The sequence below is a fragment of the Onthophagus taurus genome, chromosome 7 (genome assembly GCF_036711975.1).
Source record: "Onthophagus taurus isolate NC chromosome 7, IU_Otau_3.0, whole genome shotgun sequence".
Lineage (NCBI taxonomy): Eukaryota > Metazoa > Arthropoda > Insecta > Coleoptera > Scarabaeidae > Onthophagus > Onthophagus taurus.
In genome coordinates this window covers 32293994-32311986 of record NC_091972.1, presented here as the reverse complement: position 1 = coordinate 32311986, position 17993 = coordinate 32293994, and the positions used below count along the sequence as shown (strand labels likewise).

General features: G+C 33.5%; 2 protein-coding genes across 7 annotated transcripts in view; one reads left to right on the top strand and one right to left on the bottom strand.

Moving 5' to 3' along the window:
* LOC111416776 (Farnesyl pyrophosphate synthase) overlaps positions 1-17993 on the bottom strand; it is a 69819-nt gene that overhangs the window by 51290 nt on the left and 536 nt on the right. For 2 of the 4 annotated variants that reach the window (XM_071197961.1, XM_071197960.1), the window contains exons 1-2: positions 3102-3140; positions 2880-3007 (exon numbers count right to left, since the gene is read on the bottom strand). In XM_071197961.1, coding sequence (XP_071054062.1) covers positions 2880-3007; positions 3102-3125 — 152 coding nt within the window. In that variant the 5' untranslated portion in view covers positions 3126-3140. Of the gene's footprint in view, positions 1-2879; positions 3008-3101; positions 3141-17993 lie in introns of those variants that run through there. The other 2 variants (XM_023048877.2, XM_071197962.1) reach the window with 1 other exon arrangement.
* On the top strand, positions 1504-17948 carry LOC111416774 (no mechanoreceptor potential A). Of its 3 annotated transcripts, none has more exons than XM_023048873.2 (9): positions 1504-1600; positions 4398-4531; positions 4582-5490; positions 9135-9434; positions 9571-10501; positions 10608-11060; positions 11127-11296; positions 16216-16534; positions 16599-17948. In XM_023048873.2, the coding sequence occupies exons 2-9, from the start codon at positions 4456-4458 to the stop codon at positions 17683-17685; spliced, it is 4245 nt and encodes a 1414-aa protein (XP_022904641.2). In that variant the 5' UTR covers positions 1504-1600; positions 4398-4455; the 3' UTR covers positions 17686-17948. The 3 variants fall into 3 exon arrangements, with proteins under 3 accessions (XP_022904641.2, XP_022904639.2, XP_022904640.2); XM_023048871.2 differs by having other exon boundaries at positions 9562-10501; XM_023048872.2 differs by lacking the exon at positions 1504-1600 and adding an exon at positions 4016-4291 and having other exon boundaries at positions 9562-10501.

The following is a 17993-nucleotide window of genomic DNA, read 5'->3' as shown; positions in this document are numbered from 1 at the left end:
TTCTTTATCTGCACTGGCAGATTTTTTGTCTTCCCCATCTTGTCATATCTAGTATATCACATGGTTCCCTGATGTTCCCTATATTTCTTATCCAGTCTTACCCAGGATAGTTTGCAACTTAGTTTTACTCATATATTCTCGTGTCTCTATTCCGTATGTTACGTAAGTTTTATAAATTTTTATCTTCCTGTCCATTCGCACATATTATATTGATCTGACTTCTTAAGTGTTAACAATACGTAAAAAAGATAAATTATTATTTCTTTATAGAAACATGCATATTAAGTTGTACATCATTAGAACAGTTGAAAAATTAGAAAAAACAAAAATATGTATCTTAAGCCCAAAATTATAAAAACTTTGTCTTATTGCTTTGTAATTCTTGAGCTACCTCTTCGGCAACTCGGTTTGCTCAACTATTGATAATTCATTTATAATGTATAGCAACCCTTACTTATTGTTTTGTAATATTTCAAGCACTGCCTTGGCAGCCTAACTTTCTGTAGGTTTTCTGTATAATACATTAATACTAAAGAAACCTTTACTTATTATTTTATAGTACTTTAGCCACTTTACCAAAAAGCAGTTTAATAGACTTACCATCTCCAATTATTAGATAAATCTGAGCTACATCACTCAGGTGAATGCATCTGCATTTTTAATGTATTTATTAGTAAATTTTCTTTATAGAATAAGAGATAATAATATATGATGAAATTTGTTCGGAATTCATCTTTTTGGTATTTAAAAATTTTCCAGAAAAACGCATCTGTGACACACGTATTCAAACAATACGTGAGCCATTTCACCAATAACAAAAAGGTGTGAAAAGCATGTATATTTATTTTCTTAGATTAGAGTGTCTGACATGAGTAATTAAAAAATAATAAAAACACCTTCTTGATGTAAACCTTCTTGCTTGGTTGATATAAAAACGATTTTTAAAAACTTTTGTATATGGTATTTATTCCAACCAAATATTTTTCACAGTCTGATTAAATATTTGATGGATATATTTTATTTTGAATAAAACATGTTTTTTGTCTTTGGTTTATTATTAATCCAGTTTAGACCCATTTGCCCGACAATGGTAAAAAAAAAACTCATTTTCGAAACAATTAGTAAAGAACCAACAAACAACAAAATTTTTTCCATATTAACTTAAAGAATTAAATAAAGTAATCTTTAAGACATTTTAAAAATAAATTGTTAAGAGTTGCCTCTAATAACAGTTGTTTTAATCAAAAGAAAATTCAAGCCTTAAGATTCGATGTTGTCTTAAAGCGACATTAGACCAATGATTATCAAAGATGTACAATAAAATTGTACAAAATGTTGGTTGCAAAAATGACCTTCGCAGTATAAATCGTTTCAAATGGTGGGCATATCACGCCAATTTGATATTTGTATGCGGCAGGTGTGAGATGGCATGACTGAGCAATGACCATCCAATGACCTGAACGCGATGTGCTTTCCCGGAAATAAGAACAAAAGCGCATCCGGAGCTATATGAACATTGAAACTATCCAGTACCAGCAGCCCGTTGGACCAACTATCAGTAGGTGTTCGTGGGTGATTGTGGTTACACTGTAAAGTACTTGTAAGTTTAAATCAACGTTTAATCAGCACTTTGTAATGTACCAATGTAGCACAAATTCACAATTTGTTTCAAAAATTCAACTTCAACAATATAAATTCTTTTATTTAACTCAAAATTATATAATAATTATTTAACGGGAATCGTTTTGATTTTAATGAATATCATAAATATCCTGTAAATATAATTCCGGTTTATCATAACCAAGAACTTCTGGAGTATCGATTCCTAGCTCGCAAATAACAGGACCAATCTCTTGGATTATGTAAGGATAAATTTGGGCACATCTTCCCCCGGCTTTGTTCTTAACCGCTTCAATAAAACGTACGGCTAATGCGTAGTCGTTAACACGTCTACAAGCGTACATAATTGCAATGATAATCTTTGGATCAGGAACATTATCGTAACCGAGCAAATCGGTCATACCTTGACGCAAATCCCAACCATCGATATCAGAACGATCAAAAAACTTTATGTATCTGAAATGAGTATTCTTTATTCAATTATAAGTATATTATAATTATTAAACCCAAATTTAGTTGTGCTAATTAAAATAAATTAACAAAAAAAGTGTTTCCTGGAAATAGGAGGCAAAATATTTAAATAAATGATTAAAGTTGTTTTAAAAAGTTTAAAAAACAATTTGGTTACTACGATGTCACTAACAGTCACTTATTACGTGTAAGGATGCGTGTATCGATAGGAAAATCGTTTTCTAAAAAGTGTTTGCTAATAAATGTTAATTAAGAGAGTAAACGCGAAGTTTAAAGGTATAATTTATGTGGTTAACTTGATGTAAATTTATAAATTGGATGAAATATGTTGTATTGATTCAAGAATTAAATAAATTGATTAAACATTTATTGCATTTTTTAAATATTCAAACTAACAAGTTTCATACATTTCACAACTTATGGTTGAATATTTCTCTTTATCTCTTTTACACTCAATCATTTTTCAAATAATCAAAATTTATCACACAGTTCATACTCGTTTTGTTAAAGTTTAGACTTTAGCACATCGATATTGCACGACCAACACCTTTTGTCCAAACGGTAACGTTATCTCCAACAGTAAATGTACAAGGACATATATTTATGTATATAACGTTGAGTTTACGTTAGAGTGAACAAACTCATTTTACATGCACGCTTCAACAATTTCCAAGGCACGCAAAACAATACGTGGTGACAAACGGTTCCGTAAAATTAACGCAAATCACACAAAAGAAAATTGATAATTAAGTTAAATCTTTGAAAAATCTTTTTAAATTATTACGTACCTCTCGTCGGTTTCTTCGGGGGTTTCATGATGCCAGGAGAGATGATGAAAAAGAGATTTTTGACCTCCCGTTAACACTTTGGCACTTCGATTGAACACACGCGCCGCGATTGTGCGTAATAATGACATCTGAAAAAAGAATTTTTTTTTATTAATCTTAAAGAACTTAAGTCGAAATTAAAGAATAATTAATAATTCTAGTTTTCTATTTGCCCCTTTTTACCTTCTTAATTCCTAGTAAAATCATTTGAAGTTTACAAATCGAACTTAAAAATCGAACTAAAGAAAGAAAGTATCTTTTCTTAGTAGAAAGAAGGTTATTTTTGGGTCATTTTTCAAATGCAAATTGTTAAAATCTTAAAGTCATCTCAACAAAAAATGAGAAAAAAAATAAAATAAACCAGGTGAACAATGTGGTGTATTGAGGAAGATTATTTCTATAATTAGAAACACAATAAGAGGAGTGTGTTTAACTTCAACTTGTTATAAAGCATTCATAATAAACAAAATTGTTCTCAACATCTCACAATGGTGTTGATTCGTTTTAATCTTTAAAAATACAGACCAACAATGAACTTTAAGTACCTATTAATTTTTAGTACAATTTTATTTATTATTGTTTTTTAACTTTAAATCACATTTAAAGTATTTTTAGTAATGTGACGTAAATAGATATCTAAAACTAAACATATTAAAATTTCCACCTATAGATAACAACTTTATTTCAAACTTTAATCAATAAATACTTATTTTATAAGTGAACAATACAAACATTATTATTGTAACTTTTTTTTGTCCAAATAAAAACAAATTAGGTACTTTATTCCTCATTAATAAAAAATAGTTTCCACATAAAAATTGTATTTGATTTGATCCCAAGTTAATAAAATAATCTAAAATGGTCCGCTCTTGACATAAATCGCAATGTAATGGTGTGTACTCGTTTGAAACGAGATAATACCATTTAGATAACCAAAAATAAAAAATTAGGTCAAATGTTACTTTAGTTTTAACACTTAAAATGAACCCACTTTATAACAATTCCTTTATCTTTGCACAATCGATAACAACAAGGAAAAGTATCACATATTTATCTTATACAGATGATTAAACGACTATATAGAAATTAAAATGATCAAAGTCCGGAGTGTCATTGGGCGTTCTGCATGGTTTAACCGTGACCGATCGCCAGATAAAGCCCTGAGCCTGTTACGACCAGGATGTTCACTTCCGGTATATCCATTTAACGTGTGCCATAATTTTAAACGCACACGGCGTTCTTCTCACGTGAAATTTCGGCAACACCGATCTATTTCGTTACAAAACAATAAAAAAATACCGCTCCAATTCAACCATAAAAAATCAATCGACATTGTAACATCTTGTATTCTTCATGGGAAACGCATCAATTACGTAATCACCCTTTTTTTCATTGTCCTTTGTTCGTGACCCGTGTTTTTTCACGCACGTGTACTTTCAATTTAAAAAATTTTTCTAATCATTAAAAAGATATATTTAGGTTTTAGGTGCTATGTATTGCGAGCGTTTCTTAATTGGGAAAGAGTGTTAATTTCAAAATGAAAAATTACCCATACGTACCCAGCATGGTGCAGGCTATTACCGTTTTAACAGTTTTGAAAATGATGACCAGAGGTAATAATCTTAAAAAACCCTCCGCTTAATAACAAAAAAAATTTTTTTAGCTCAAATATCATGTGGATCAGGATCAATGAGCGGAAAAATATGGTACGAAAGACTACCAAATATTCAACTTCAAGGATTCGACAATGATATAATAAAAGATGCAAGTCCCCCGTTTATGGTTTTAGAAAAATGTCAAGAATTATGTTTAAGAGATCGCGCCTCAAACAACATAGTAAGAAATTGTAAATCTTTCGATTTCCAACCCGGAAGTAGAATAGCTATGTATAATGGAGAACCTGAATACGAAGAATCAAGTTGTTATTTAGCTAACGAACAGGCAGCTCCCGAAGGAATAGGAATATTAATGTTTGTACCCAACACAGTTCACTTTTCGGAAATTTGCATCACCGCGAGAAAACCCGATGTAGATTGTCCAAATCGGAAATACATTTTTGAGCGGCACCCTCGCAAAAAATTAATGCTAGACGCATCGGATATCAAAAACGTCATGGTTTCTAATCGGAGCGAATGCGAAGATAAATGTCTTGGTGAGATTAGCTTCGTTTGTCGATCGGCATCCTTTGATTCCTCAACAAGAACTTGTTCCTTAACAAGATTCACGAGAAGAACTCACCCGGAAAAGCTGAAAGATAGTCCTACTTCGGATTATTTAGAAAACACTTGTTTAACTGCGGAAAAACGTTGTGAAGGATTAGCAGTTTTTATTAAAGAAGAAAAGAAACAACTTCGTGGTCCATTTGAAGTTGATCACTTCAGTAATATAACATTAGAAGAGTGTCAATCGATGTGTATAAGAGCAGAAAAATATTTTTGTCGATCTGTTGAATACGACGAAAGAACACAACAATGTACACTGTCGGAAGAAGATTCCATTTCGCAAAGTAATGATATTGATACAAGTGAGAGTCCTACACATCATTTTTATGATTTTGCTTGTTTAGACAGTCGTAAGTTATTTTAAAATTTATTTAATACTTACAATTTATCTTAATATTATTAATTATGTATCTATTTTACATCAATCTTTAATTCATTGATTAGACAACTTTAAAGTATTTTGAGATAACTAATTACTACTCGATATCATGGGCGATACAGCATTTCTTATTCTATAAACAAAATCTTAGTACTTCTTTTATACTTCCAATTCCAATAGTATAATACTAGTTTTCAAATACGTTTGTATTAATAAACGTTTATCAAGAATTTATTACAATGAATTCTGTTTAGTTGGACATTCTGTATGTTATTTATTTCGATGTAGTTGTTAGACTATCATTCAATAGCGAAGCTGTACCTTCTCCAAATACCAGAACAGAGGACTTTTATCGCCATAACCTTTTTTTGTAGTTCCGACGACGTCCTAACGAGTAATTAGCAATTATCTTTCTAGATCAACCACTTTTAAGTGGCGGGACTTGGAGATGAGTTGGTACAATATAATGTCAAGGCTTCAAGGCCTGCAAATGGTACTAGCTGCTCTGAGCTGCAAATTAGAAAACTTGTACAACTAATGATTTTGTAATGATATTTGTTTGCCAGCACTACTAAGCATATGCTAGATCAACTTTACCTCTAACCTGAAATTCTGGAAGTCTTATTTTATGAGCATCACTATAAATATCTTTTGATGATCTTGTTGTTGCTCATGGATGTTTCGTCCATCCCATAGAATCTTTACCAGTCTTTAGCAGATTGCAAATAAGTGCTCAATACAGGTGTCACGTTTTCTCCCACCAGTATAACCAGCCATTGTATCTAATATCTACTTTTATTTCCGCCATATCAAATTATGCCACGTTATACTTCATGATATGATATTAAGTAGAATTTTATCACAGTAGGTAATTTCTATTCTACTTATTTAGATAATGTATTCTACCATGTAGATATAAATACGTCAAAACCAGCAGATAACTAGCATGTTGTGGGATTAATTGCTTTATACCTTTGACCCTTATACCTTTTTGACACAACCTTTGACTGCTTTATACATTTGCTAATATGAGTGGTAACATAACATCGAATTTCTGTACAGTTACTTCAGTCGGTTATTCTACTGACAAACATCATACTAACGAGTGTTGCATCTTTATTTTCATCCTCCTGCTTGTAACGATATAAAACGCACTACGATGTTCGAAGCTATCTATCGACGCCAAGTTTGGGTTTGTACTTTATTCTTTGTGTGTATTTTCAAATGATCAATGTGCCAAAATGATGAAAACTTAACCTCAAAAACGATTCAATGTCCAAATAACAGTAACTGCTTCTCACTCCATTATTAATAGCATACTTGTTTTTAGCATTATTCAGTAGTCTTTGTGCTTCTTTTTTCCATTGATGTAGCGTCAAGAGCATAACCACTGCCATCTATGTATATGTATCACGTATGGCTTCCAGCTTACTTCTATTTCAAAATAGGAACTATCTTATCTAAACTTAAAAGTTGCTTAAAGATTTCAACGACTTTTGTTGTCCGTGCTTCTATTCCTTCTTGGCGGATTTGTTTGTCATACATTCATAGCTTGGACACATGGGCTAAATTTTAAATAAAGCAGTGGCCTCAAGTGCTAGTTTGCAGAAATCATGGGCATTCCTTAAGGTTTCTTCATTCCATCTGGGGTTCCAGAGTCTATACGTGTTAATAATGTACCTTTGCCATAAAATAATCAATTCGTACAATTTACTAGCAGTAATAAATTTCCATCTCCCAAACCACTCGCTACTTGTTCATCATACGTTCAAAGAAATGATGACGGTTAAGGTTGTTTGATCGCGATCTGTCTCGTTCACATTAATTTGGCACTATGCAGATTTGAGATAGGTAGTAATCACAAGTATTATTTTGTAATGTGTAGTAAATTTGGTCGTGGTAACACGTTTCGATCCTTTTCAATAGCCGTGGCTTCTCTCCATATATAGATGATATCATGTTTCTTCGCAAACAATGAATTTAATCTTAACCGGTCTCCATTATCTTGAATAAGTGAGTACTTACGCGGCACTGACTTGCTCGATTGTCGATATTACCTTAACTCTAGACTAATCCGCCCAAGTTCAATACATGAAGTAAATGTCGTTTTCTCTGTATCTTTTATACTCATCTCCACTTGGCAGTAATGTTTTTGTTAGTAACCACTGTGTTTCACCAATGGCATACATTATGTCATGAATTCTTGATACCGGATGTGAATTTATCCATTTTGTATAATTGCAGGCTGATGTATGCTTCATGTATATAATTGATGTCTTATCATAGACTGTCCTGACTAAAAAGTTCGTCTTTTTACAGCATTAACACGCAACCCCATTTTGTACTTCCATACTGTTGACCAAAATAGCCACTTCGATTTATATTACTTCTCAAAATAAATTCCATCCCTTAAGATCTGACAAGAGCTTGCTCATCTATATACATATAATCTTACTCAGTTAAGCAGTAATAAGTTCTTTTACACCCTGAATCATATTAAAATTCATTGTACAGTTAAAGGATTTTACCCAGTGAAGAAGCATAGTCCGTACTCAAGATGCGTCCTTAAACGATAATAACATAAATAAGCTCACTCATTTTTAACTTATAATGAATGCATTCTTAGCTGTGACCGTGGAATTTAACGAACCTCGTTAAACATTTCATGTCTGAAAACTAATTCTATAGCAGGTAAATACTTTTCGTCACTCATTGTTCAATTCTTCGTTTAACCGTTGCAAATAACATGTCAATTGGTACCCACTACTTCCCAGCTACGTCGATATGAGTTGGAACCCAAATTTGGGAAATCTGTTGACACTATCAAGTGTATTTTATATTGTCTTACAGGCATCAACAAGACGCGAAAGCTTTCTAATTTTATGGACTTATTCTTCAAACCTCTATATAAGAGGAACATTATTAACGGTTTCTGGCTACTCTGATGTCCGGAAACGTTTTCGATTTGCTGTCGAACCAGAGCTGTCGATTTTTCTGAAGCATAATATCAAATCTCAGGACATTGATAGCACTACATTGTTGATGTTCTAGGACCATAGTAGCAAAATACTAAGTACCAACTTTTGAATCTCATATGCTAACTGGTTAATTCTTTCCTTGCTGTATTCATAACAAAAGTTAGCCGTTGCCAAAGATTTATATGGGCATAATGAACTATATTATAAACATGAACTTATTAAAATATCTTGAATCCATTATTATTACAACACTAAACAAAACAAACGTAAGCTGTCAATTTTGTAGTATCTTCCTAACATTATCGCATTCTTCATCCATCTGCAATATTTCAAACATATCTTAACCATTTCCAGCATTCTTTTGCACTCGATTTCCCCTCCCCTTAATTTTCTAATAGACTGACTCTAATCTCATCTTTACTTTTATTACTTCTGTCAACTTCATTTCTTCAACTTCCTCAATCCACACCTTTTTTCATATCTCAGAGAATTCGTACACCACAAAGATCCTGATTTCCTCTCAATAAATCGTTTTATTTCCAACATGTATTGTAATAAATTTTTACTCTTTCCTTACCTAATTTAACCTTAATCTTTACCTTATTTATATAAATACTCATTTATCTATTATTTGTAGCAAGAGGACCTGAATATCAAGACAACAGAGTAACCTCTCATCTATTTAATCGAAAACGCCCCGATACAGCATTCCAACGTTTTAGAAACAGTCAATTAAGTGCTGAACATCAATCAGAACTTTCTGATAAAACCTTAAACGAATGTTTAGATGAATGTTTAAGACAACCCAGCTTTCAGTGTAGATCAGCAGCATATAGTGAAAGATTTAGATCCTGTAGATTAAGCAGATTCAATCAAAGACACGATGGTATGAGGATTATCTACAATGCAGATTATGATTTTTATGAAAACTTAATGCGTGAGTATTCGTTGTCTAAGAAATTTTAAGTAATTATAACCAGACTGGATCTTTTTTGCTCGTCATAAGGGAGAAAAAGGATTCAGTCTGGTTATAAATTGTCCGAATTGTATCAAGTTTATTACAGACTCCGTAGTTGGAGATGATATGGAAAGTCATGATAGGCCAGGAATTCCACCAGGAATGTATCCAGGTCGTCCAGGACGTCCCCTTCCTCCTAAAACTCCTTACCCTCCAAGTTCTAGTGGTGGTGATTATCCTGGAAGACCGTATCCACCAAGTAGTGGCGGATATGATAGAGATCCTTACCCACATAGACCAAGACCTGGGGGCTATGATGATAGATATTATCCTGGTCCAGATGAATTTTATCCACCCAACATAATTCCAGATATCGTACCATACCCAACGACTCCAGGAAAAGTTAATGTTCCTCCTTATTACCCTGATAGACGACCCTTGGGCGAAAGATTTGGAGGATTTGATATACCGTACAGACCTGGTTATGATGATAAATTTGATAGAAGACGTCCTGGTGGTATTTACATCTATGAAGAACGCGATCGATATATTCCAGGAGATCGTTATCCATCTAGTGACCGATATTTACCAGGAGATCGATATCCTCCAACAGATCGTTACATCCCAGGAGATCGGTATCCGTCGACAGATCGTTATACTCCAGGGGATAGATATCCTTCAAGCGACAGATATATTCCGGGCGATCGCTATTATCCAAGTGATCGCTATATACCTGGAGATAGGTTACCATCTAGTGGAGGAAGAGACAGATATCCATCCAGTAACCGAGATCGAGATAGGCTTATACCAGGAAAATACAAACCTTTCCCACCAGATTCTAATGGGTATAAACCTGGTGGCACAAAATTTAGTATCTATGACTTTGAAGATTATGGGTCAAGTAAATATGGTGGAAGATATGATGATAAATATGATAGATTTGATGGAAGATATCGACCTGGGGATCGATTCGGCGGAAACGTGAATAGATATCCATCAAGTGAAGGGGGAGGAGGAGGAAGATACGAAGACGATTATTATAATAGGTAGAAAAATATGTTCCTAATACCAAATAAATAAATGTATCTTATTCAAATCAGATTTCTTCCTTCATCCTATCTTAACCAAATCCTTAATTTTATTCTATTTCAGATACAGATTTAGTTACTACGGCGACGGACAATACGGAGGTCCAAAATATCCATTCTATCCAAATAGACGCCCAGAAAGACCGACTTCAAATGGAGATAGAAGACCTCCTTTCATAGATCGTCGACCTTTAACAGGTGACCGAAGACCACATACAAACGATATAAACCATAGACCAGTTTCGCCGATTGACCATAGACCAGTCCCGCTTGACCACAGACCATCACGTCCTATATCTCCAGGTCCCGACGGACCGATTTACGATCAATTCGAAGGAATCGCATCAACAACCCCATTTGGAACGAGATGCGACAGCGAAGAGTTTAAACAAACGGGCATTCGACAGAGGATACGAAAACAATTTATAGTTCGATTGTTGACGACACCTTCTTTGAGGGATTGCCAGCTTTCGTGTATTGAAAGTCAAGATTTCATTTGCAGATCATTTAATTATAGGTAAACATTATTTTGTACCTTTTAAGTTATAAATATCCGAAAGTTATTTTTGAATCTTTTTTATAGGGAAGGTCCACCATCGTATTCTGATGGTGAAGTAGAAAATTGTGAACTCAGTGATAGAGATTCAAGAGATTTGGACATTAACAATCCACAATATTTCGAGCCGATTAATAATTTTAATTATTATGAAAGATCTTTAGGAAGACAAGGGGTTGATGGAGATTGTTTAGACGGTAATTTTTATGTTTCAAAAATATTTAATTAATTTTGTGCGTTACCAGATGAGAAATGAATCTTTGGTTAGGATGAATTAAGTAAATCAATTTCACAACCGGTTACTTAAAAATGTTGCTGAAGATAGTATTAAATTTAAATTCGTAGTAAATATAGAATCATAACATTAATAATTATTACAAAAAGCATACTCATCTTGAAAACAAAATTTTCTCTGCCTCTAGGGAACGTAGAATTTAATTTTTCTATCTTAAGTAAACTTCTTACATAAAAAAATAATTAAGATTTTGTCGATGCTTTAATAAAAAAGAAAGAATCTTAGCATCTATTCCTGTTATGTAATGTTTTTTATTAAATAATCTAAACATTATTTGCAAAAAAATTTGTTTAAAAAATGTTCGATACTAGAATTCAATCATACCATGAAGACACGTCATTTGATTGGGGATCTTTGGGGTCGCGGCAATTCTTTTCTTTTGACTTCATCAAATCATTCCAATGATAACCAAAAAGCTTGGTTTGGTTCAGGTTGATATTCAGTTGATTAGAGAATCCTTTTAATATTTTACTATAATGATAGCCCTTTTGACACTTACGTTATTAGCTATGTGATATAATATACATGGCATAGTAGACTTTTATGATATATCACATCTTTTAATATATGTTTTGCAAATACACTGAATTGTGTTTTTACGCGACAAAAACGTTCCCAATAAATTCGCGTAAAAGAAAATCACGTAAAAAAGGATTCGTTGAAATTTGGTAGATCTCTCCTCGATAGAATCATGCTTCTGAAAATGAGCAGCCAGTTGTAGTCATTTGACATCTGCGGTAAGGGAAGGAACCTCTTCGTCATTTTCACTACATTCTTTAACATTGGGAATCTCAAGCGCTAAACTAATGATTTCATCATGGGTAAGTGCTTTATCCTCTATAGTAATTCATCGATATCTGCAGACAATATATCATCAAATCCTTCTCCGCCTATTTCATGAGCTAGGGCTGTGATGTTAAGGTATTGATCCATATTAGAAGGCACATAATCTTTATTTTTTACACATTCTGGTCAAAGCAATCTCCAACATGCGTTCAAAATTGATGGTCTCAATTCGGATAGTGCTAATCCAGCATGTTTCATGCAGTCATATATTGAACATTTCTTCCACCCGTCAATGACCGTTAAATTTTTATCATTTGTTAATTTATCTAAAAAAATGTACCGAAATGTTTGCTTTACGTAATAGATCTTAAAAGTTGTAATAATTCCTTGGTCTAAAGGCTGTATCAAGGACGCAGTATTTGGTGACCAGCTATATTTCGCCATGTGTGGATGACCAGGTGCGGTATCTATAATCAGAAGAACCTTAAATTCAAGAACTTTATCGCTCATATAGCGCCACACTTCTGGGATAAAATGTTTGACAAATCTTTCGTTAAAAATTTCTTAAGTCACCCAGGCCTTTTTATTAGCTGAATAGTAAACTGGTACGGTATCTAAATTTACACCATGGTTTTAACATTCGATCCCCAGACACATTAAAGCAAAATAAAAAGGTTACGCGGTCTTTGGCTGCCTTAAACCCACTGGCAGTTTTCTGGAATTTAGCTACGTATGTTCCATTTGGCATAAGCTTCCAGAAAAGGTCTGTTTTGTTCGCATTCCATACATGATCTGGAGTGTAACCACCTTTTTCAATTATCTTAGACGGTTTTGCTGGAAATTCTTTAGCTGCCAGATCATCTGCAGATGCAATTTCAGCCTTTATTTTTATATGATGTAGCGCGTCACTCGCGTGTCATTGTAGAAAACCATTCATCCATCCCGTACTTGCAGAAAATTATATTTTTCTTTTCTTCTGGCCTGATATTTGTGGTTCCGCTTCTTTAGTCTGATTGTAAGTCTTTAATGACATCGCAAATAGTATATTAGATTTCTTGCTGGCTGTTTTAAATCTTTGAGAAATATTTAGACATCTTCCAGCAGTATCTCGTATTCTGTTAGCAGTATCTACTCTACTGCAAGCAGTATTTAGATTTCTATTAGCACCATTTGCTACTTTTGCCAGCTGTGTGTAAACAGTATCTAACTAACCATTAGCAATATGTGGTCTTCTGCCAACACTATCAATGTTTTCTCAGAAGTACTAGCCCATTAGCGGTATTTATCCATCACCAGCAAGTCTTCTGCCGGCAGTATCTATTCTTTCATTAACAACATCTTAAATTCTGTTAGCAGTACATATTCTTTTGCAAACGATTAGTGTAGCTCCTCTGTCAATAATACCAGATTTCCAAAAGCAATATTTAACCTTTAATTAGCAGTATATAGTATCTACAAGAATCACATTTTATATTTTTATATTTTTTGATATTGATATTGAAGGGGTTACACCAAATTTTAAGTTTCTTGTGTGAACATATCCAATCAACTAGGGAACCGTTGAAAAACCAGTTTTATCCATATTCTATATATACAGATTGTGAAAAAAACTGCTTTTCTTTGCAATTTAGCACAGTGTAAACTGATTTGCTTGGAAGTTCGCGATGTACATTTGACGACGCACGAATCCGTAATACCAACCATGACCACTTATTTATGTAGGTCGTATTCCAGCTTGGAGAATAATTGCTTCGATTTATCTTAGCCAATTGGTAACCAGTTCCTTCAACCATGATACTGAAGGCATGACAACTTTGTTTTATATGGCCGACCTACTCTTTCATTTTCATTTGATTTTTCTCGAAGTTAGTATACTATAGTAGACGCCACAAGAGCTGGCAGTAAATCATCATTTTCCGCTCTTACAAATGGCATACGTAGTTCACAAACCACTAGAGAGTAATGTGTGTTAGAAAGAGATAGCATTAGTTTAATATGTCTGCTGTACAATTCAAATGGCCACGTCGAAAAAGTACGTCTTTTCTTCTAAGGGATGTAACTCTATAGTTATAACCTCAAATCGAAACGTCTTGTGAGCGTTGCCATGAATCCGTCAGTGTTTTCACAAGCCGAAAATGTTTTCTTTGAAAGGAAAATCATTAAATAATATCTTTGATAATGTTTGACATATAACCTCCATTACTAACATAACCTACATTTAAATGTATGTGGTGAAATAATCTAAGTCGTACGTCCATATCTTGATTCATACCATTTTTAAGCGATCTGTCACTGCCAGCTCTCGTGGTTTCTACTATACAACAAACTTCCTTCAGGGCACATGTAGCGAATGTACCAATGTCGTTTTATCGTTTTCTACAATTTTTCATTGCTTTCACGTTTTCCAGCTTTATAGCTCTGATGGCTTAGTTAGAATATTCGCCAAATAAATGTTTACCCATCGGATTGGTCGCTTGCTCCGAAATATTCTCAAGCAAGCGACATTACCTGATTTGTAATTTAATTTTCTCTTCGCTCCAAATGAATACATAAAAAAGTAGTCGGGGAGTTTTAACTCATAAATCCCCCTATGTCCATGTAGATGTAGATCCAATGTATAAGATCAAATTTCACTTAACCAAACTTACAATCATATGGTCTTGGAAGAGAAAAATTAAATTAATCTGGATTAGTTGCATCGTGCCTTGGTCCAAAGACCATTGGCCCTTTGTGCTTGTAATCTTGCCATTAGACTGTATTGACTCGGCCACACATATATACTATCTTGAGTTATTTTCACTTTTAGGAGAACTTTTTCTCAAACTTGCTATAAGGGTAATAAAAGTCTTGTTTACCAAACACACAAAAGTATATTTCTTAATCCCCAGGGACTATAACACAGTAAAATCACTCCAAAAACACACTTAGATTAACTGTTGAGGTGGATGATACATATTATTGTATTATTACATTATGTAATATATATTGTTATCCTTTTTTGGGCTATGCCTGTTGGGTAATAAAGGAATATTATTATTATTATTAATATTTGTTGTTGTGGTCGATCCAAGATTTCATCCGGTCTTCCTGTTGGTTCCCCCTGGAAAGGGGCAGACGTTTCGTCAAGATCTCACCTGGCATCTTCAGTGCGTAGTCGTAGTTTCCTATTGGTAGACTACTTTCTTTTAATATTTGTCACTAGAAATTACCAGAAAAAAATATTTTCTATCATGAAATGACTCACACTAACACTACTATAGAAAATACGAATTACCTTTGTGAATAGGAGTCACAACTTCTATCATACTACAACACAGGTTAGGGGTAAAGTTTTCAAATCACATTACCTTCTACAGTACTTATACACCATGACACAATTTCCTTCACATAACGCTTTCTGCCGATTAACGTTTGATTAAAATCAAGTTAATCGCCGATTACATTTTGATTAAATATAACGAATATAATCCGATTTAAAGTTATTATTTAGGATGGTTCTAACATAAGTTCAAAAAGTAATTAACAACACTTTACTTTATTAAAGTTCGGTTAAAGTTAACAGAGCACTACTTAGTTAACGTTTGTAGAAACTTGCCACCAAACTTGCTATCATAGTTAGTCCACCTAACTTAGGCTATACCACGATTAACGCTCGATAATGGTTTTATAAAACATATTTTTCTTAAATATAATCCCAAATAATGCTTATTAACGATACTAACGTAGACTTTTTGATTTACGATGAAAACTTAAATATTAACATTCGATTAACGTCAGGTTAAGCGTTGATTAACATTTGATTTAGCTTTTATAACATTATAAAACAGTACTTTGATTCAATATGACATGGAAGATGGGGAGGAATAGGAAGATATGAAAGTTCTCTGGAGATGTCCAATGACGCCAAAAAATGTTTTGTTGACTACAACATATACTTAATATGTTTGATCAACCATAATTTTATGATTCTTATCTGTTACGAATTTAATTTAAACCTCAGCCATATTATATTAATTATAAAATAAATAATTGCAGTGAGTCAAGTTTGCAACGAAGACGGAATGGAATTTACATTAAGAACACGAGAAGGCTTTTATGGAAGAATCTACACATATGGATTTTATGATAAATGTTTCTTCAGAGGAAACGGAGGAACCATCAATGTACTACGAATTTCCGGAGCTCAAGGTTACCCGGAATGTGGAACTCAAAGATTTGGAGATACAATGACCAACATAGTTGTTGTTCAATTCACGGATAACGTCCAAACCGATCGGGATAAACGATTTAATTTAACCTGTTTATTCAGAGGACCTGGAGAGGCTATTGTTACATCTGGTTATATTGGAGCGGGGTAAATAAAAAAATCTTTCCTTTTCTTTGAATATAATTTATTTTTTCGCAATTTTTAATTCTAGCTCTGGAAGTCCAATTCCAATTGAATACCTTCCAGCTGAAAATACATTAAGTTCAAAAGTAAGGTTATTAATATTATATCAAGGAAGACCAACAACAACTATAGCAGTCGGAGATCCATTAACATTTAGATTAGAAGCTCAAGATGGTTACAATTACCTCACAGATATTTTCGCGACTAACGTCGTAGCTAGAGATCCTTATACAGGAAGATCAGTCCAATTAATTGACAAATACGGGTGCCCGGTAGATAGTTACGTTTTCCCAGAATTAGATCGTGGAAGAAACGGAGATACTTTAGAAGCTCATTTTAACGCATTTAAAATTCCCGAGTCTAATTACTTAATTTTTGAGGCAAACGTAAGAACTTGTAAAGACGGCTGCCAACCGGCTTATTGCCCATCAAGTTCAGGAAGGACCGAACCTTCATTTGGTCGAAGAAAAAGAGAAATTAATGAAACCATGGCTAGTATGAATGGAACTACCGATGATGATACAACAATATCTAACGACACCATTATATCAATAACTGAAAAATCAATCGAAGAAGAAAGCAAAGAAGCTGAATCAACAGAATCACCAGAACATGTTCGAGAATTAATTGAAGTTTTTGAATCTCGAGAAGAACTCCAAATGGAAGCGAGGAAAGCCGAACCACTCCTTCAAAGTGTCTGTATCACCCCAAGCGAATACCAAGGATTAATATCGGCCGTTTTTGCTCTTGTAATTATTTTAATCACAGTTTCGTTATGCGTTGGGTGTGCTTATCGAAGATATTGGACGGTGATGAAGAAAAATATGGCTGTGGATAGAAGTTCCCCGCATTTATCAGCTTCTTACCCAACAACCAGAAATAGTGCACTTTCAGGTTTATCTATATTTGGGTCAGGATTTCAAAAATCTTTTGTTGGATTTAACAGGACAAATATTTATCCCAAAGATGATCTGGATTGTCCCGAACCAGCACCTGGTGGACCTTTCGAAGATCCCAGCGAACCAATTTACACCGATCCTTCGTTGTTTGAACGTTCAAGGAGTTTGAGGAGTATAGCAATCTCACAGAAACAACGGCAAATTATTCCAAATTAGATCAAAACCTTTATAACAATTCGATTATATTTTATATGACACTCGTACGGTTATTTTTATTTTTTTTTAATTATTGTAAATTTAGGTCGTAAGATATTTATTTACTCTTCACTCACACCCAAAGAAAACTGCCTAAGATAAAAGATGTTTTATGATCTATACAACCTTCACTGCCTTTAAAAGATTTTATTGCTATTTTTTATGGTTCAATTAGACGATGTGATTTATTTATAGATAATAAATAATCAAAAGAATGCACATTATTACTAAACTATTATTTTTACTTATTTTTAAATTCAAGGCACTAA